At 41.5% G+C, this 21,953-nt stretch overlaps 1 protein-coding gene across 2 annotated transcripts in view; it reads left to right on the top strand.

Annotated features, from left to right (window-relative positions):
- Positions 1-14,115, top strand: part of MPL (MPL proto-oncogene, thrombopoietin receptor) — a 31,693-nt gene extending 17,578 nt beyond the window's left edge. Inside the window, exons 6-12 of one of the 2 annotated variants that reach the window (XM_020783376.3) lie at positions 826-955; positions 3,995-4,176; positions 5,327-5,469; positions 8,758-8,914; positions 9,077-9,164; positions 9,487-9,589; positions 9,777-14,115. In XM_020783376.3, the coding sequence (XP_020639035.3) occupies positions 826-955; positions 3,995-4,176; positions 5,327-5,469; positions 8,758-8,914; positions 9,077-9,164; positions 9,487-9,589; positions 9,777-10,214 (1,241 nt within the window). In that variant the 3' untranslated portion in view covers positions 10,215-14,115. The remainder of the gene's footprint in view (positions 1-825; positions 956-3,994; positions 4,177-5,326; positions 5,470-8,757; positions 8,915-9,076; positions 9,165-9,486; positions 9,590-9,776) is intronic. The other variant, XM_072997504.2, reaches the window with a different exon arrangement.
- The last annotated feature ends 7,838 nt before the right edge of the window (positions 14,116-21,953 follow it).

Raw genomic sequence — 21,953 nt, forward strand, 5'->3', positions numbered from 1 at the left:
TTATATACGCCAACATGAATTAACATTTGAAAAATTGGAAATCACCTTCTCTTTCAGTATGGGAAGCGAAGCATTTGATCTTTATCAGGACAGGAGGAACTGATCCTGGCCTTGGAAGGAACAGATATCTGAGCCATAAGGAGCAGGCCAAAAAGAACAGCCCATATTTTAGGGAAGGAAGCTGCAGACCTGAGTTTTCCATGAGGCAGAAGGCAGTTACCTCAGACAGCAGGTGCTGGCAGGGCAGGGAGACACAACAGCCTTCTGGCTGTTTCTCCTAGACTCCTCAGCTGGTGACTTCTGAAACATAACTTTTTGTGAGTTTTCAAATTAGCCTAATGAACCCAAGTCAAGTCTAGCTGAAAGTACTCTCCCACCACCATTGTTGAATTTAAATTGAACTGCCAGTTCAACTGGCTTCTGCATATGGAATTGAATGAGACTTCCTTCCTTCCTTCCTTCCACATATATACCACCTCATATTGTTAGAACAGTTTACAACATAATTAACCAAGGAATACTTTGACCCCCGGCAAGCTCGGTGCTCATTTTACCAATCTCAGAAGGATGGAAGGCTGAGTCAACCTTAAGCCAGTCACCTGAACCAGTCAGGATTGAACTCAGGTTGTGTGCAGAGGCTTAACTGCAGTACTGCAGTTTAACCACTGTGCCACAGGTCTTAAGTGTGAGGGTGCCAAAGTTCCCTTGTGAGAGTCTGGGAAGACAGAATATATTAAAAAAATTAGGTTTGGCCTATATGGTCCAGTGCTGGGTTCAAGAAGCTGCTGCCTTGCTCTCATAACTGCACTTTTCTCTTCTGGCCAGGGGAAATCAACTTGCATTGCTTCACTCCTGACCTGCGACAACTGCATTGCCAGTGGGAGTGGATGTCCATGGAACCTGACACCTACTCTAGCTGTTTGTACTGGGCGGAATACAACAGCATCAGTACAAGGTAACAGAAGGGATTAGTGGTGGGTGAATTGTATGCACACAAAGAATCCTGGTTTGCTGTGCTCCGATATTTCTGATCTTTGCTCCAATAGCAAACCCCTAAAAGTGCCCTCTTATTCTCCCAATATTCTCCTGCACACATGAGGCAAGACTTTGAATTACCATTCAGGAAGTATCTGTAGAGATGAAACCTTGGTAGATACAAATATTGTATATCTGCCCATTAATATTTTTATTTTAAAAATATTATCTCACATTTTCTCCAAAAAAAGAGCACAAGGTGGCATATGTTGTTCCCACCCACATTTTTTTTTATCATCACAGAACTGTGACATGAAGTAGGCTGAAATGTAACAATTGGCTGAAGCCAGTGAGCCTTAGTAGGAATTTGAAGCTACCTGGATCTCCTCAAGTCCTAGTTCATTACCACCCCCACAGTGTTCTCTTCCTGTATTAGAAATGGAAGATTCTGATCTTTCTGATCTCCTCAAGCTGCCTCTTACTTCTTGAGTCTTTGATAAGGTCTTCAAAAATCTCCTGACTATCATGAGCTTGTCATTATTGCTGCACAAGTATTCAGCAACAGATATTGTGCTACCGCCCAATTCAGCATTCAATAAAGCAATTTAAAAACTAGGAGGACTCCAAACAAGAAATTATGACTTTGAAACTAGACCTCAGATCAACACCAAACTGGGCAAAGACGTAGCAGATAGTCTGCTCTTATTCTCTGCCAAATCTGGGGATGTTTGGGCATATGGTTTGCAAGTTATGATTTTTTTAAAATAGTAAAACCGGCCCACTGTGCAGGCAACAGCAGCAGATTTAAACAAATCAAATACATTGAAAAGACCAAATTTGCTCATCTTGACAGAGAGTGGTTAGTCCTAGCTCCCCTTTTTTTTATTTGGAAGGAATCCGGGCATCCATGACTCTAATACTGATTTTGAAAATAGCCATTTCAAGCAGAGAAAAAGTCTTGAGTTTCTGAGTTTCTTATACATGCCAACATTGTAAACATAAATATAAACACTGTATCACCAGGATGAAACTTTTGACCCTGCTAGTCAGGACCAAATTAAATGACTCTGAGAAAGAAAACACTAAACTTTCATCCTGGCTAAACAGACATTTCAAAGAGTTTCTATTTCTGATATAAAAATATGTTTAAAATGTTTTTTTTAATGGAGAATAAATATTTGGAAGCTCACTTCCTTCAGCTGTAAAATTATTGGTTTTTTGCTTTGTGGCTGGCGATCGTCTGCCTCGGTGTTAGCAGAGCTTGCATGCTTATTTCACCCATCTTGTCACTATACCATTGTTTGGTATTAAGAAATCATTAAGGGAAAAATTCCAAATATGCTATGTGTCATCAAGTCATTTTTGTGTGTGTGTGGTGACTACATGAGTTACTGATTTCCAAAATATCTTATCATTAACAGTTCTGCTCACGTCTTGCAAACCAAGAACAACTCGTATTAGGTTGTTTTCTCTTCCTACTGTACGTCCTTCCTCTCAATATTGTCATTTCTATGAAGTTCTGCTCAGATCTTACAAACTAACAGCGGTGACATCCTTTATTAAGTCAACCTATCTCATGTTCAATCTTTCTCCTTTTGTGCTGCTCACTTCCATTCACACTTGTTGAAAAACAGCCCTGGCAATTGCTTTGTGTTTGGGTGAGAAGTGGTTAACTGATGAAAAGAGGAGTCAACTTCTAGGATTTTCCCTAGTGTTATGTCACTTTGTGAATGGTAGCAAGGAGCAGAGGGTATCCTATATACCAGGGGTCCCCAACCCCCGTTCCGTGGCCTGGTGCCGTTCCGTGGCCATGGCAGGACTGGGCCGCAGAGACAGATCTCCCGCCCCCCTGCATGCACTCCACCCAACCACCCCACCCGCATGCACGGCCCACCACCTGCACGCATGGGTGCCCCTCCGCACATGCACACCCCTCCCCCCCACACATGTGCGTGAGTGCATTCCGCCCTTCCGTGCATGCGTGCAAGAGCGGTCCACCCCTCTGCTCATGTGCACACATGTGCTTAACCCCTCTGCGAGCACACCCCAGCCCCCAACCGGTCTGCAACTCAGAAAAGGTTGGGTACCACGGCTATATACCATCTTGATTGCTGCCATTGGTGTTGTCAACATTCAAGCTGCCCTTTGCTATGTAAGGCTTGTCATATTTCATTCTTCTGGCAATGCGGGCACAATATCGTGCAGCAATATTGAGCCATTTCCTGGCTTTTTGAATCATGAGTACAGAAGCACAATATTCCTCATACATAAACCAGTGTTTTGTTGTTGTTGTTTTGAAGAACGGAATTAAATTTCCAGATCATTGGCAAATAATCGAAATTGGAGCAGGCAAAGTGCAGCCCTCCAGATTTCGTTGGACAGCAACTTCTAGCTTTCCTTACCACTGTCTCTGCTGGATAGGGCTGACAGAAGTTGTACTCCAAGGACTTTTGGAGTATTACTCTTTGCCTACCCTTGTTCTTAATGCTTAGGCTGACTTCTGTAACTACGGTCTTACACTGCCCTGGCTGAGGAGAGTGTATTGCATGCCTTCAAGCCATAATGTCTGTGTCTTGGCTGAGGGAATAAGTCTTTTTAGCAACTATATCCCTATTGCCAAGATTCACAAAATACCACGTGACTGTCAGTGTTGACATTGATTGTTATTCTTGAAAATGGTCTGTCGTCAAGATGGGATTTACCTCTTACTGTTCAGAACTGAACCCTTGGAGGCATAACTGAGGTTACCTTTCACATCTGAGAAATCAGATCTGAATGCTCTTACTATGTCCCAAAGACCTATCACAAAATAGAACAAACTAATTTGCAAATTATGGAAAGTGAGAAAGGCACCACACACATTCAATACTTAAGGGATCCCCTCTTCTGTTGATGGGTTGTTTATAATGTACAATTTGGGTTGCAGTGATCAGTTCGAGTCTCATTAAAGAAGACTGCTTCTAATCATTCAATAAGCAAACTCGATATATCTGACTTCATCCTGATTTTTAATTCCCAGACCACATGTCTGGCATAAATGTGAGGAGAAAGAAGAGAGAAGCAGGCCAGACTATAACTCCTATTCTTATGTCTGCACCTTCTGTCCTAAGAACACTAGCTACATATCTGTTCTGGTGACTGTTACCCAAGGTCAGCAAAAACAAAACTACTTTGAAGAACCATTTCAACTGCACCACATGGGTAAGAATCTCCAATATGTGTAAACCATACTGTTTTGGTAAGAACAGAAGTTTGTATTATATAAAGTAGCAAATTTTTCATTCTGCTTTTCTTCCCTGAAAAACTGCATGTATGAATCATGTTTTTACATGTTCTGACTTGTTGCTGAACCTTTATGGGAAACTGTTTTTTTTTTCTAACATTTCTTATTTAAGCTACCACCTGTGAATAAAGTGCCTGGTTTTAAAATAGTGCTAGAAATTTTAATATAGCATTTAAAAAAATTGAACTGCAGTGATAAACATTAATGAATCAAATTTGTGTAATAGTCTGCATTTCTGTACCATCAAACTGTCTCTGGAGAGTTTGGCAGCATTATTGGGTTTGTAGTGTTGTAGGCTGATGCGGAGACTTCAACTGGTCCAGACTTCGGCGGCCAGATTAATAACTGGGGTGAAGAAATTCCAGCACATCTCCCCCACTCTTGCCGTCCTTCGTTGGTTACTGGTTCTTTTCCGCATCGACTTCAAGGTTCTGATGATAACATTCAAAGCCCTAAATGGTCTAGGACCTAGGTACCTATCAGAACACCTGCTCCCAGCCAGATCTGTCCGTAATACTCATTCTTCACAGGCAGGGCGGTTCAGGGCCTTGACCCCGAAGGAGGCCCAGAGGGAAAGAACAAGAAACCGGGCCTTCTTGGTGGTTGCCCCCCACCTATGGAACAGCCTGCCTACCAAGATCCGCCTGGCACCCTCGCTGGATGGATTCAAAAGAGCATTGAAGATCTGGCTCTTCCACCAGGCTTTCCCGGAGCACTAGGATCTTGCCCTCCCTTTTTACCATTCTTTTTGCCATCCTCTCCATCACCCTTTTTACCACTTTTGCTGCCATCTGTTTTAATTTCCCTATTTGTTATTTATTAATTTATTTTCAAATATAATTCAATTTATTTTTATTGTGTTTTAATTCTTTTCCTTATATTGTTGTTAGCCACCCAGAGTGGCCTGGTTGCCAGATGGTGCTGGATATAAATTCAAATAATAAACAAATAATAAATAAGTCATGTATTTAGACCACGATGAGCCCCAAATGCCATAGGAAGCTGACCTGACTTGACTAATCCAATCTCTGTCTTTCTGTGTGTATGTGTGTGTATGTATGCGTATAGTGCTTACTGCTCCACCAAAGATTTTGCAAGCTACGGTAGACAGAGGGATTCTAAAGATGGAGTGGAACCCACCATTGGAAGAGTTAGCTGAACATATGGTGTATCAAATACAATATGGAGCAAAAGACACCTTGAAATGGAAGGTAAAACATGGTGTGGAAAGGATGCATAAAAGCATTAGGATACATTTTGTACCTGCTACTACTTCTTAAATTTGGCACTTCAGACCACTACCAGCAATATAAGAGCAGTAAAATATAAGCTTTCCCAGTGAACTTATTAATGACATAAATGAACATGTTAATACGATTTTATCTTGCATCAGGACAACTATAGTTTCCAAGTAACAAGAAGTATAGTTATATTTTCTGCAGTACTGTTTCCCCTTGCATGTGTTGCACCTTCTGCAAAGGATATAGATAAAGTGGAACAGGGAGGTTTAAATTAACATATGAGCTCTACTGGATCAGACCTAAGGCCTGTCTAGTCTAACATTTATTCACAAACTGGCCAGCTGATTGCCTTTGGGGAGCAGAATATGAATGTAACTGCACCTTGATTTTGTGTTCCCCACCATCTGATATGCAGAGACACTGTTACTGAAGAGAAATTCATAGATACTTTATTGAATAAGACCATTTCAATTTCGAATATAAACACAAACTAATAACAAAAATAACAGCAAATGTTCAACTCACCAAGGGTTAAAATGACACAATACAAACATTATGTGTACAGTTGAGCTAGTTGATTAATCATAAAACAATATACATCTTTTATTTCAACAGACCCTCACTAGGAATAGAAACATTAATCATCATCATGTGCTGTCAAGTCAATTCCGACCTCTGGTGACCCTTTTCGGGGTTTTCCAGGTAGTGAATACACAGAAGTGGTTTCCCATTCACTTCTTCTGGGGACATCCTGGGACTGTGCAGCTTGCCCAAGGCCACACAGGCTGCCTCTGCTCGCTGGCGGCACGGTGGGAATTGAACTCCCAATCTCTGGCTCTAGACGCTTAAATCACTGGGCTAGCCTGCCATAACTGGTCAAGCTTTCTTCTTTTTTTTCCCCCTGAGAGTAGCCACTTCAACTGCAAAGAGGGTAACTCTCTGTGTCACAAGTTCAGTTTGTTCTCAACTTCCCAGTCTTTCATGCTGAGGACGAAAGAGGCTATATAAGGTTCTCTGATGCTGGAATATAGCTGGCAATGTAGTAAATTGTAGGCTAGGTCTTCTACTGTGGCTGCTCCACATATGCAGTCTATCTAGTAAAGGCTGCATGTAAATTGTTTTTTAATGGGAAAGCAAGCATTTTTTCCATCTGAATTTGGGTTTTAGTCCTTGCCAGCCATTTTATAAGTCTTGCAGATGACAGGTCAGCTCTGTGCAACTGTGTTCTGATATCTAATACTCATTGTCTGAAAGCATTTCTCATACTGAAATGGAACACACTTACAGCCTCAACACTAAGCTATAATTTGAAAGCAATTCTGAAAAATTAAAGGACCAAGTTTTTTCTGGTGTTTTAATCACCTGTTCATTTAAATATAGCTTGGGAAGCCTGGCATTACTCATTTGAACTAGCTTATTCCAATACAGTAATTAAATATCCTAAGAAGGCAAAGATCTGGCACAGAAGCCATTCCCAGACTCAGCTCTAATCGCTTGGGCTGGGGAGTTTCTTGACACTCTTCTGTTACTGAAGAGAATATACATCCATCCTGACTGGTGGCTATGGACAGCCTTCCCTTCCACGAATTTGTCCAATCCCCTTTTCAAAAACATTTAAGCTGGCGACCCTTCTTGTAGTAGCAAATTGCCAGTTTGACTCTGTCAAGTATAAAGAAATATTTCCTTTCTTTTGTCCTGAACTTCCCAGTCCTCCGTTTCAATAGGCAAACCCAGGTTCTAATACGGTGAGACATAACAGAACGTTCCTCCCTATGCCCTTCCTCTGTACCATGTACAACTTCATGACACTCTATCATGTCTTTCCTGACACGTCATTTCTCCTCGTTGGGGAGTTGCTCCACTCCACTCTGCTCATTTTGATTGCCCATTCCTGAACAACTTCCTAGTTCCACAATGTCCTTTTCCAGGTGCAAGAAACAGTACTATGCACAGTTTTCCAGATGTGATTGCCTAATAGTAGTATGAGAATCAGCAGATTTATTTTAGTTCCCCCCCCCCTTTCAACCTTTCTCTTTCTCAACCTCTCTTTTTTACAGCCACATAGTGGAAACACATTTTCATTATCTACCAAATCCAAGGTCCCTTTCTTGATCAGTTGCTACCAGCTCAAATTACATCAGAGTATATCTGAAACTGGAGTTTTGAGGAGGGCCCATATGCATGACTTTACACTTGCTTACATTTAGCATCCTTTGCCATGTCAAGTTCTGAGAGATCCTATTGAATCTCTCCACAGTCTGCTTTTGTTCTCAACATCATAAATAATGTGGTGATACCAGCGAACATGATCACCTCACCCTCAACTTTAGGCCATCCGTGAACAGTCTCAATATAAATACTGAAGAACAACATGGCTAGGGGTTGCATCCTTCAAGTGAAGTCTGAAAGGCTTTGTCCCACAATTTTGTCTAGATTGGAGATGGGCTGGTTTGTTCCTTTTCCCAGTGACCACGTATCATACATACCATGACAAACCAGCCCAACCCTGATCTGCACATTTTTGGGTCCCTGTCAGGAACTACTAATGCCACCTTCTCAGCAGTTTCAAAGAATTAAAAAAAAAGTTAATGGGACAGGACTTTGGAGGCCTGTGTATACTTTTTCAGCATGGCTTGCACTTCTGCATGTTTGCAAGTTTTTTCTTAATAACACTTTCTGCCAATTAACATGGGAGAAATAAATTGTTAAATAAAGTATCTTGTTTGTTCCTAGATTTTTCTTAGATTTCCTGTTTAAAAACTAGTATTATTTTGGCATGTCTCCAGTCCTCTAATCCAGAGACTGCTAGTAGGGACATGTGACATGTCATGCCATACTGCCTTTTTCTGGTTATTGAAGGATTTTAGCAGCCAGGAATGTAAAGAGTGTCCGGTAAATAAAGAGACTTTTAAAAAGCTAAAGGACCCTCCATTTCTTCAAAGCAAAGTGGAGAGGTGCTACATGTTTCTGCTGGGCCCAGGTAAATAAGCTGAGACATTGCTGCGTACGAATGAGAAGACTTGAAACTCTCTGATCAAATAGCACAATGCTTGAAATCCAGTAAGAAGTCTCCACTACAAGAGGTCCATTGAATCAATGAAACTTCCAGAGGAGTTGGCTCATCAAACACCTACCAATTCAATGGGCCTTCTCTAGTTGTAACTTCCTACTGGATTTCAGCAATTGGTGCCCAGCGCTCTGCTTTAAGTTTTTGGATATGAATCCCAGGAATCTTATGATGGGCCATTCTCTGGGCAGGCTCTGCAGGTGCAGTATTCAAACAACAGTGAAATCCATCTGGCCACTGGGGATCACTACTGTCTTCAGCTGCGTACTCAGCCAGATGGACAGAAGTTCCGAGGGCACTGGAGTGCCTGGTCAGAATGTGTATGTGTTGAAATCCCACCTGACACAGGTAAGCTAGGCCATCAGTATAAGAGCAAGAATGTAGGAGTGGGTTGATAGAGATGTCAGATGTGGCTGATGAGGCACAAAGAATGTTGAGCCCCAGATAGTCATTCAGAAAAAAACTGGTTTAATTTGAACCATAACCTCACCTTGTGTCTTTTCCCCCTAGATTCAACCATCATGAACATGGCAATTGCACTGCTGCTCTGTGCAGCGCTTGTGTTAGGGTTGAGCTGTACCTGCCTTTCCACTTTCAGGTAACTGAACTCTTAGTGCAAGTAAGCAAAAAAATAATAAATAAATAAATAAATAAATAAATAAATAAATAAATAAATAAATAAATAAATAAATAAATAAATAAATAAATAAATAAATAAGTAAATAAATAAGTAAATAAGTAAATAAGTAAATAAGTAAATAAGTAAATAAACCAACCAACCTCTAGCATTTGGGAGGGGAGGATGGAGGATCTGTGGTAAAGGCAGATGTCTACTTGTTAGTAGGATCCATGCCAAATACTGTACTGCAGAGAACCATGGTTACACTTTGAAAGTCACAGTCCATGTTTTCATTGTTAAGCAGTGTGAAACAAAAGCTCTGGCCGCCCATCCCAGACCTTCACCGTATTCTGGATGCATTCCTTGAAGACAACAGCAAGCAACACCAACAGGAGCAGGAGAATGTGAGGCCTCTTTCTTCCCTACAAATATTAATTTAGTGCAGGATCTGAGTGGGAGAGTAATATTTTCTACAAGCAGGGTGAGGGAGAAAAAGTGTCTGTGTGTGCGCGTGTGCACACATGCGTGCACCACACACAATGTGTAGATTGCCATTTTGTGTTTCTGATATGGCTCTTTTCTATCTTCTAGGTGAATGCTTTATTCTGTGACAAAAGTTTGGAGGACACGCCTTTAACTTGCCTGCTAGAAGTGTTGCCTGAAATGCCTCAGGAAACACCAATTTATGAGAGCCTTCTAGATACTATCCCACTGGAGCAGGCAGAATGGGACAGCGAGCCTTCTTCCCACCAACACTACATGGTGCTGAGCCCCAATGATCCTCAAGGGAGCCATAATGGGAATGAGTATTTTGATAGCAACGGTAATGGGTGTGACACCCTCCCACTGCCCTTGGAACATGATCAACACATAACTCCAGAGCATAAGAGCCGGCTAAGTTCCTTCACCTTGTTTGATCCTCCACATTTGGGCCCTGAATTAAAAGAGGAAAGAAAATGGGAAGATTCTGCAAACCAGTCTACATCTGCCACCCATATTTCAAACCAGTCTTATCTGCTGATGGGTTAATCATACAGGTGTATTAGTGGACATTAGAAAATTAAATAGTGGAGAGGGCTGTAACATTTTACTTTATGAAAGATAACTACGTGTAGTGTTATTCCAGAGAAACTATCTCTTTATTAGTTTACCTCCATCCATAGACTTTGCATTCTGAGGGCCAAAGACTCATAAAACATGCCCTTTAAAGCTTTTTTTCAACATGAAGGAGAAAGGCAACCTGGTTAGTGGTATGGGTTGATAAGGAAAGAGCCGGTTGCAAGAATAAGCACATAGCTTTACAGCATGTCCACAGTAGGAGCCATGTGGTAAACATGTGGTCAAAAGCATAACACAATTAGCATGTGAGAGAATTAATTCTTTTCATGATACGTATCTACCCATCTGGATCAAGCCTCACCATATGTCTTTCTTTCTTCTACCTCTAGTAATTTTAAAGTCATGGTAAGCACTTTTGCATGCTATTGCATACAGATATTCATGTAGTGCAATTTCTGTGCAAAGACACTCTCAGTGGTCAGTTCAATACTTGTGATTTTGCAAATTTTTTAATGTTTAAGTGAATAACAGAACAAATCTATGTTGTGGAGGGATGAAGTAGGGAATGATCTGCCACTTTCAAATCCCTGCTGGCTCAGTCCAGTGAAAGTAGAAGGGGGTATCTCCCCCATTAGCTTCATGGAAAGGGGGATTAACAATGCCAGTCCAGGTTGGCAAAGTTAATGGACTTGATCCTGTCACCAGTAGCACTTTGGGATATTTGGGTCCAGCAGATCTAAGGTTACCCTGTTATTCCAACAGCTGGTATTTGCAGATCAGTCTTAAAAGTTATCAGGTCAGCACTATCCCATTCCTGGAAATTCAGGACCAAACACAGAAGTGGATCCTTTTAATGACGCTGGCTGAGGCCTTATGATGTGACAGAGGGGGACTAGGGTGGCCAGTCTCCCAGTAAGTTTCCTTGGCCAAGCAAGGAAAGCAGGGGTTTGGATTGGTAAATGTATCTAAGCATCCGTCTCTCATTTCTTAAGTAAAATGGTTAGGGGGAAGTGGCATTCTGTAAGAAAAGATGGAAATTCTGTTAGGAGATCTCTTAGCAGAGCAAACAACAAGTGTCCCTGTGAGTTTTTAAACTCACATTGTTCTATTCTCTGGACAATAAACTAGGTAGAAGGTTAAACTTAAACAAAAGTCATTAGGTTTATTTAGAAAAAAAACATTTGCTAGAAAAGCCTATCCTAAACTCGATTGAAGTCCACGTCTCAAGGCCTGATCATATGGCTTAAAGAGGGCTTTAGCCCACTCTCTGAAAAGAAATGGTTGCATGGGAGTTAGAAAGCACTGAAAGGAGGAGATAGGAGGTGGTGAATCTTTAACTCTATAGGAAGGACAATAGGACAGTGAGAGATAGCCAACAAAAGGACACCAATGTAAGCATAGGGTGATACCTTTATTGGACCGCTAAAAAAAATCAAACAAATTGCAAGCTTTTGTGGAGGAAATTCCCTTCAAAAGGCTGGGCACCACCACTTCATGGATAGCACAGAAAAACTGTGGAGAAGATTCCCAAAAATTCACAGCAGAGGTCTATGCCAGGTCTGCCTGGGTGAGGTAAGTTTAGACGCAGGTTGCAAATGTGGTTCAAATTTCCTGTCCTAATCACCAGACAACAAGTTTGCTAATTGCAGTACTCTGTTTCCCTCAGTCCCACAGTCAAAAAGAAACTTCGTGTTCCTGAAGCAAGCAACGTTTTTGCCCAAGAGGGGTACACAGTACAGTAATTAGCAAATGAAAGCTTGCAATTTGTTTGAATTTTTTAGTGGCCAAATAAAGGTACACCCTACTCTTATGTTTGTGTAATCATAAGCACCACAAGGCTCTGTCCTAATTCCAATTAAAAGAGTAGTTACAGCCTACTGTTACATCCAGAATGCACCTATTGGACATCCACAGGGAGGGGTGCAAAAGAGGAGATGTTCTGGAACACCTTGAAAGTCTTACTAGTGTATATGCACAAACACATAAACACACTTGTGTAGCAGTTTCCCGCTAGCAGATCAAAAGATGTGATTGCAAGAGTGTAATAAATGCTGCCCACAGCTAGAATTGCTTAGAAGTCAAATTCCATTTCCCTGTGTTCTCACTGGAGCCGTTCTCACTGGTGTGTAGGCCAAGTCCACAAGTAGAAAAACAACATTTATTCTTTTTCTAATCGGACCTGCATTTCTTGCTTTTCAATTATGTTTGGCATCACAGGATTACATTGACTAAATAAGGATAATGTACTTACATCCAATATTTTTGCCTCCATGATCCTTATATAGAGGTAATTGTAATCACACTGTGCCACTCTAGTTATTTGCTAGAATGCGAACTACACCCCAATAAAATCAGGATAAGAATGTAGACAATCACTACAAATTTTCCCAGGGGACATTTTTGTATTTGAGGTATAAGAGAAAAAAATTGCAAAATGGTCATAAGAGTAGGTATGTTACCCTCAAATTTAAGTTTGGATCTCCAGCAAAGACAGGCAGGCTAAGACGTATCAACAGCTGATACAAAGCCAATCTTTATTGAAAAGTACAGCTGGGCCTTTCCTCTTAAAAGCAGAGGACTGGCCCCGGGCAACAAGAGAATAGACATTTTAATACATTTCTACACAAAGAGCAATAAAGCAAGCATTCCTTATTGGTTCCCTGAACCCCAACTTTGGATACCGTTTCTTATTGGATAGAAGATGATAAAAGATGCCAATAAAATGCAGCTATTGGCTATACGTGAATATCCATATTGTGCCCCCATGTTCACTTGACCTAAGGTCAGAATGTACCCAGGATGTGCATGGATGTTGCCTGAATGTCTGAAGAGATATTTTCTCTGTTCCCCTTATCTCATTGAGATGTTGATGTTACTCCTTCCTGGGCCCTGGTATATGGCCTTCATGCCTTATAATTTGCCCCCCTAACAGGTAAAAAGTTACAAAATACTAGGGGAGAGAGTGAGAAGAGGGCATTGCAGGGAAGGTAATGTATACTATTTCCCATAGCAACCCTTCTCAAAGTCTTACTGAAATAAGATGGACCATAGGAACCTTCCTTCAAAATGCCTGCTGTCTATACAGTACAGTACTAGCTTTTTATAGCTCTTCCCTCTATATATAGCCCTGTGTTTTTAGTGATATTGTTGAACAATGGTAAAGTTCCATCAGCTGGCATAGGCTAACTTTGTTGGTTTGTGATATAAATGAGTATAATAATAATCTTAGATCTGCAGAGGTGAAGGGGCCATATGCATCATCAAGTCCTGCCCCTGTCAAGGAAGCACAGTTAGAAACTGAACTCCCGGCCTCCAGCTCCACAGCCAGATACTTAAACGAAAGCAGCAGTGACGAAATCAATCCTGTCAAGAGGAATTAATCTATTTCAGCCCCTGGGAAAACTGAAGGAAGGGCCCTGAGATTTAATAAAATCATTTTATGGATACAATCCTATAAACATCTCCCTGGAAATAATTCTTATTGGACTCATTAGGGATGTATATGAGATTGCTTTTCACAATGATTTGATAAAACAGTGCGAGCCATCTGTATCAAGCATAAAGTAGCCTTTGGTTTGGCATTCTAGGCATAAGCCGTCCAGTACATAGGAATGATGGAGTGGGAGCAAAAAGAATGCAGTGAGTGTAGCCAATTATCAGGGAGATGGGATTAAATGCTGGTGAAGGAAGAGGGAGATCAGTTACAGTGGACAGTAGGAGAGAAAGAAGGGGAATGAGAGGTTCAGAGAAAATTTATGTGATTTATGTAGCTGTTCTTACAGAGTCCAGATACCGTATACTGTATTTCATTTACTATAAATATTTTTATTCTGTTATTTGTAAAATAAAACCTTTTCTTGAATTGAAAAAAGAACCAGGAGGCACTCTTTCTCAGACATAACTTATTTTATTTATTTATTTATTGAATTTATATGCTGCCCACTCTACCCAGAGGTCTCTGGGCGGCTTAACTGATGTAATTAGGATTTGGCGAAGCTTCACACAAAAATATTTTAAATTTAAGGGACTGCCAGTGATGGGATCTCTTTGGAGGAACAAATTACTGTTAAAATATCAGTCCAGGTATGTATTTCAAATTATTTTACTGGCAAATGCTTCAGCATTATGAGTTGTAAGAATCCCTATATTGGAATTGTTCCAAAGGCAATTTAGCAGCCTGTATTTAATTCCTGTCCCTCTAATAATAAATAGTGTATTTGGACTGATTGGTGGCCAATCACTGGTATAAATGGTAGCACTCAGGTCATCAAACAAAATTATTGGCCTTGTTGAGGAACAGGAAAGCTTGTGAGGCTTATTTGAAGAGAGTGAGTCGTCTCCTCAAACATCCACTGTGGAGGGATACGAGACCGTTTACACCATGTTGCCAGTCATGGCCCAATTAGAAGTACAGGAGGAAAAGAGCGGGAAAGGAGAAAAAGGCGAAGGAAAAGGGGGAGGAGCCAATAGTAGAGGGGTATCTGATGACTGAGGTGGAAGAGAGGAAGGAGAGAGAGTTAGACTGGGAGACAGGGGTAGCATGGAGGAAGAAGAGAAAAAGAAAAAGAAGAGTGAGAAGGAAGAAGAGATTCCTATAGGATGGGGATGGTTAGAGATGGAAGATCCCTGGACCTGGGAAAAGGTCAGAATGAAACTGCCAAATGAGGAAATTGAGGGAAGGCAGCAATACCATATACCTCAGTCAGAGGTCAAGAGAAAAATATAGCGGTACATTTGGGGGTCTGAAGCTCAACATCAAAAAAACTAAGATCATGGCCACTGGTCCCATCACCTCCTGGCAAATACGGAGGCAGTGACAAATTTCACTTTCTTGGATTCCATGATCACTGTAGATGGTGACAGCAGCCATGAAATCAAAAGACACCTGCTTCTTGGGAGGAAAGCAATGACAAACCTAGACAGCATCTTAAAAAAAACAGAGACATCACCATGGCGACAAAGGTCTGCATAGTCAAAGCTATGTTTTTTTCAGTAGCGATGTACGGAAGTGAGAGCTGGACCATAGAGAGGAAGGATGACCACCAAAGAATTGATGCTTTTGAATTGTGGTGCTGGAGGAGATTCTTGAGAGTCCCCGGAACTGCAAGGAGAACAAACCTATCCATTCTAAAGGAAATCAACCCTGAGTTCTCACTGGAAGGATAGATCCTGAAGCTGAAGCTCCAATACTTTGGCCATCTCATGAGAAGAGAAGACTCCCTGGAAAAGATCCTGATGCTGGGAAAAAGTGAAGGCAAGAGAAGGGGACGACAGAGGATGAGATGGTTGGAGGCAGTGGAAGACAGGAGGGCCTGGTGTGCTCTGGTCCCTGGGATCACGAAGAGTTGGACACGACTTAATGATTAAACAACAACAAAACCGTTGGGGGAGGCAGAGTCCATAGAATGGATTTTATATGTGTATCCGAAGGGAGATCTCTGGAGGAAGGCAGTAACACCGACTCCAACCAATCGACCCACGACACCCACAGGAGAGTGGACTCAGCATCCCCATTGTGGCACCATATGTCCCAACCTGAGGAACCCGACAAGAACATCAACTGATCGCGAGTGCTTTGAAGTGAACCCCCACTGGTGAACTCTTTCATCACACCTGAGTTAAAAGACAGTAATATAAAATAAAATGTGTTAGAAGGACCAGTTGGTCCCTCGGACGTTGTTGTTCATAGTTCTCCTATGTTAGAAAATAAAAAAAGCCTTTTGTCAAAAAGAGTTGTCACCAGTTTTTGGGGAACAAAATGGAGGATGGAGATTGCCCAAGCTTGAACCCACTCACAATTACGGAAAAAAATATTATAGAGCCAATAGGTAAGGTAAAGGTTCCTCTTAACATTTAGTCCAGTCATGGACTAGGGCGCAGTGCTCATCCCCATCTCCATGCCATAGAACCAGCGTTTGTCCGTAGACAGTTTCTGTGATCACGTGGCCAGTGCGACTAGACACGGAATGCTCTTACCTTCCCACCAAGGTGGTACCTATTTATCAACTCACATTTGCATGCTTTCAAACTGATAGGTTGGCAGGTGCTGGGACAAGCGATGGGAGCTCACTCCGTTGCATGGATTCGATCTTACGACTGCTGGTCTTCTGACCTTGCAGCAACGAGGCTTCTGTGGTTTAAACCACAGCGCCACCACGTCCCTTAAATGAGCCAATAGCATCATTTAAATGGTACTGTACTAGTCTATCTTACTGAACCATGAACAGAAAACAGAAAAAAGAGTGACTCACTTTGCTATTCTGATAGTGCTTTAGGACAGTTGGATGCTGGCAGCCTATCCAGATGTCAAATCAACTTATTTTTAATTGTTTTGGCATGCATCAACCCCTCTGTCAATGTCAATTATGTCTGTAGGGTTTGCCACTCACTGGTGTGCCTTCCATGCTCCTTTTCCTTTTCCACTCTGTATGTATATGTGTGTCCCTACTCAATGCCCCCCTTACATGACTAAAGTTTGAACACCAGCTGGGTGTCTTCACAAGTCCAATATTTGCTTGCACCTTCACCTTTTCCTTTTCAGCAGCAGCAGATGAGCTGGTAAGAAGTGGGCTCCAACACTGGCAGCAGTGTAGAGCAGATGAGTGGGCAGGAGAGCCCTCCAGACAGCTGAGTGGCACACCCCCTGAACACTAATCATCACACAGTAGGAGGGAGCAAGCAGCGGGGGGGGGGGGGCGAGACTACTAAACAGCTGATGGAAATTTCACAGAGGGAATGAGGAGCTAGTGCTAGGTGCTGCAAAGACCAGGCAACTGGGCAGGCAAGCCTGCTAAACAGCTGATCAGCACACTGTGGTACAGCTGACCAGCACACAATACAAGCTGCAGAGCAGATCTTGCCCAGTAGTGGAAACCTAGATCCTCTGGGAGGGCTGAGCAATGGTGGCGCTGACAGAAAACAGGACATGAGGGATCTCCTGGCCTTGATAGTAATGGAGACCCCATGGCAGAACAGCTGGAACAGCTATATACACAGCCTGGGTGGGCCAGCTGAAGACTCAGCCAACATAAGCCAACCTGGGTTCAGCTGGGCTCCATTTCTCCTCCTCGTCTCTCTCTCTCTGTGTATCTCCATATATGCTGAGCTCTGTTTTATTTATTTTTTCATTCCCTTTTAGCACTATTTCAGATTGCAAGGAACAAAAAGAAAAAGAAAACATGAAAAATCACAGCAGCAATGGCTAGTGGCTGTGAGAAGCAGCCAGTGTGAGGGTGGGCAGGTGCAGGAAAAGCCTCAAATGCAACAATTCTACAAGCTCATGTAGCCCCCTTGACCAATGTACAGTAATACAGTTTAGAAACAGATTTAAAGTTTTCCCAAGAGGACCCAAAACCATGTGACTTTAAACAAAATTCAAAAGTCCTGATCCCCCACCTCCTCACTTTCTGCCATCAGAAAGTGAGGAGGAATTAAGGAACCTTGTAATGAGGGTGAAAGAGGAGAGTGCAAAAAACAGTCTGAAGCTCAACATCAAAAAAACAAAGATCATAGCCACTGGTCCCATCATCACCTTGCAAACTGAAGGGGAAGATATGGAAGCAGTGCCAGATTTTACTTTCTTGGGCTCCATGATCACTGCAGATGGAGACAGCAGCCACGAAATTAAAAGATGCCTGCTTCTTGGGAGGAAACCAATGACAAACCTTGATAGCATCTTAAAAAGCAGAGACATCACCTTGCCAACAAAGGTCCGCATAGTCAAAGTTATGGTTTTTCCTGTAGTGATGTATGGAAGTGAGAGCTGGACCATAAGGAAAGCTGACCGCCGAAGAATTGATGCTTTTGAAGGACCCACACAGCATCACCTACGGCTGAAGAGGAGAGACAGAGCTGTGTGTATTAATAACAAACAATGTACAGTATTGATAACAACAAACTCCAAATTTCTCAATGACTTCTCTCAGTAGCTTCATATAGATATTTAAAATCATTTGGGAGATGTCTGATACTTTTGGGACTGCGTAATGGAGGTCCGAAGTGGTGGACAATACTTCTCCAAGCTGTACCATCTAGGATCAGACCTCGAGAAAGGACTAAAACCATTGAAAAACAAATCCTCCAGGTTGCAAACTCAATAGCCATCTCTGTTCTGCCTGATCAATATCCAGAAGGATATTGTAGCTGATGGTATCAAAGACTGCAGAAAGATCCAGAAGGACCAGCAGAGACCTTTGGGTAGTGTGGGCGGCATATAAATAAAATAAAATAAAATAAAATAAAATAAATATTTCCCCTGTCTGCCTCCCTCAAGAGATTGTCTTGCAGGGCAAACAGTACTGTGTGGCATAGCTTGAACCCCAAATGAAATGGATCTAGGCTCCCCATTTCCTTTGGGAATGCCTATAACTGGTCAGACACCACTCTAACAATCAACTTGCCCAGGAATGGAAAGTTGGCAATGGGCTTATCATTGTTAAGATCATCCATTGCTAAATCAGATTTATTTGGAATGGGCCTTGCAATAATTTGCTTTAGATAGGAAGATAATGCACAGGGGTGCGTTAATTATGTAAATAGCCCATCCCACAGTAATTTCCTTTCCTGGTTTTAAGAGCACCTCCTCTAAATAGGAGGCGTTCGCTTTGCAGCATGCAAGTGACTCATCCACAACCTCAGGCCATACTAGCTGAAACTGATCCAATTTAACCTGAATAGGTGGTGCATTGGACATATCCATCAGATCTTCTGATATCAACAAGGAGTCAAGGTCCTGACAAATGCTTTCAAAACTGAGATCAAAAGGGGGCTGATTATGCCACCAGTGGCGGCAATTTTTCAGAAGTTAATCTCTTCCCACTTCAGTCCCAAGGCTCCAACAGCCTTTGTGTAATCCTCATCATCATCAAGAACAAGAGAAGGAAATCTTTAATTTCAAAATATTACTGCAGCAGCATAACATTATGATTAGCAGCAATCTTCCGTAATTATAAAGGCTTCCTACCATCTTGCAGATGCCATGGCTACCTGATGATGAATAAGGATCCATTTAACTAGTTAATCTGGCAATTTAGAGTCAGGGTGGATATAATTTTTGGCAGTTGGCCAGGCATCAAAATACATCTGCAGGAGTTGCCACCAAAAACACAGTGGTAAACACTAGTCCTGCTAAGGCTTCCATCCTGCATGGCCTTACCTATGGAACATATGACACATGCAGAGTTTTTCAAGGCCCTGTGCTGCTACTCCCAAGGGAAAAAAAACAGGAAGTTTTCTTCTAGGCCCTGTGCCAGTGCTGACAAGGTTTGTGCAACAAGAAGCCTTACAAGACATGATGCTGGCACTTGCTCCAAATGCCACTTCTACTTATTAACATTCCCAGTCCACTCCTCTCACTTTTGGTTTTTTGGTGTGTTGACTCTGTAGAAATGCAATACACATAGAAACAACTTTGTGCTGATCCAGTGAAGTCTGATGCCAGCTAAGAATTGGGAAGATGGACACCCAGGCTTTAAAGCCATTTTACATATAAAAATCAGTCCTTCTTTTGCTCCAATGCTACTCATTTCGAGCTGTGTCTCCTTGCCTAGAAATCTAGGAAAGCAAAGCAATTCTCTAAGATTTCAGCCAGCTCCTTGAGACCTAACAACACTGGAACTGTGTTGGTACATGTGATCATTCTCCCAAGAATGGAAATGAGTTCATGGGAATTTGAAAAGAGGAAGTCCAGGATGAGCAGGTGGTGCTTCTGGATGCTTAACTTTACAAGCAGAAATGGGAGACTTGGCAAACGAGGCACTTCAAGGATATGGCCAATCCCTAAGATTTTAACAGGTGAACAAACTATACATTACAGATAACCCACCATGAGAAGAGGGAAATTCTTAAGTACTGGTTGGGTAACAGATTGTGACAGCATGATTTTTTCCCTCAGTTCCCATAGTCTGCAAATTATCCTGTTTTGTTTTTCTTGTTCAGCACATAAGAATGTTTTTCATTTACAAGTCTGATTTTTCAAACACAAATGTCCTCACCTGTATCATATCTCAGGAAGGGGGCAGAGAAAAAAGGAGAAACAAGCAGCTTTGCAATTAGAAACATAGCTGGTTTACGCAGTAAAGTATGTCTGGTCATCCTCAACTGGCTTTCACAGCTTTGGAACCTGCAAATGAGTTTACTTTCATTTGACAATTGATCATCAGGACAAATGGACTCTATCAGTGTGTTGTTTTTGCAAACACGACAGCTTTGAAAATGAGTCACTAGTAGTGTATAGGCCTTGAAATCAGGCATTTTCTAGTACTTGTTTCTTACAAAAGTGATTTCATCTGTGGAAGGATTTACAGTGTAGCCAGTGCTCTCTCTGTTCTGCCTGATCAAAAACTGTGATGAGATCTTTTGGATCTCACCAAAATCTGTCCTTGTTTGGCATATGTGGATTCAGCATTACCTCTATACCAGTGGCAGATACCAGCAAAGTCAGCATTGAACTTGTTTTATAAGGCTGAAGTACAAGGAATTGTGAAATATTAATCATATTATACACCATACAGGCTCTAGGCCCTATATTTAAAAGAATTAAGAGCAACACTTTATTTTGTAGCATTAGACACATTTTCCTCCACAACTTGTGCTTTTTAATCTCAACTGCTCCTTTTTTTCTCAGTCTTTATTCAAATGATTTACACCTCCCCTTAAATCCTTTGCAATTAAATAGGAATTAGCTTGTCAAATAACCTTTATCACTATGGGATAAACTGCTCAGATTGCAGTCTCTTCAGCAGCACAATGATGATTCAGACTATTTTATTTATTTAATTTATTTATTTATTGCATTTATATGCCGCCCATCTAGACATAGTCTACTCTGGGCGGCTCACAACATGCAAGATAAAAACAATTTAAAATATACACGATTTTACATTTTAAAAAAATGATATAAAAATAATATCGTAAATTTACAATTACCAATGCATTTTAAGAAATTGGAAATGTTAATGTCATTTATAATCTTGGGCTGTGGCCACTATGTCTCAGTTAAGAAAAAAAGAAGGAATTAAAATTTGATGAATTAAGTTTAATGAATAGTTTATTAATTTCTTGTAGTCTGGCATAGTGATGGAACAGGATGACAGATATAAAAAAATTAAAGCAGGTTTCCCTGTAGTCTGGCACACAGGCAGAAAGGCAGACATATATACAGAGGGGGTGGAGTAGGAGAGAAAGTAAGGGAGCCAAGGGTGAAAGTGATCAAAGACATTTTGAGTAGGTTTGCAAAGCAGGGAGACACAGAGCAGGGATGAAACTGACCAGAGGCATTTTGACTAGATCAACTAGGCCTGCCAAGGAGGGATCCCGAGCAGTGCTGAAATTGACCAGATATTGATTAGGATTGCAAAGAAGTGGGGGAAAACACAAACACAAGGATGAAGAAAGAGAGGGAGGTCAGAACCATCAGCCAGGGCTGAAACTGACCAGAGACATTTTGACTAGGTTGGCATTCCTAGGTTTGTGAAGGAAGGAGCATGGAAGGCACACCAATGAGTGGCAAACCACATGGACACAATTTACACTGATAGAGGCATTAATGTAAGCCAAAACGATCAAAAATAAATCAATTTCAGAAGCAATCTAAAATAAACATCCCCCTAACAGTCAAGTAAATATCTCACTTTCAAACAACCCCCCGCCACATTTCCCAGGCAAAAATATCGGTGCTTCCATGTGCGTCCTATAGTCACCTTTTTAAAA

The sequence above is a fragment of the Pogona vitticeps genome, chromosome 4, assembly GCF_051106095.1.
Source record: "Pogona vitticeps strain Pit_001003342236 chromosome 4, PviZW2.1, whole genome shotgun sequence".
In the NCBI taxonomy this organism is placed as follows: Eukaryota; Metazoa; Chordata; class Lepidosauria; order Squamata; family Agamidae; genus Pogona; species Pogona vitticeps.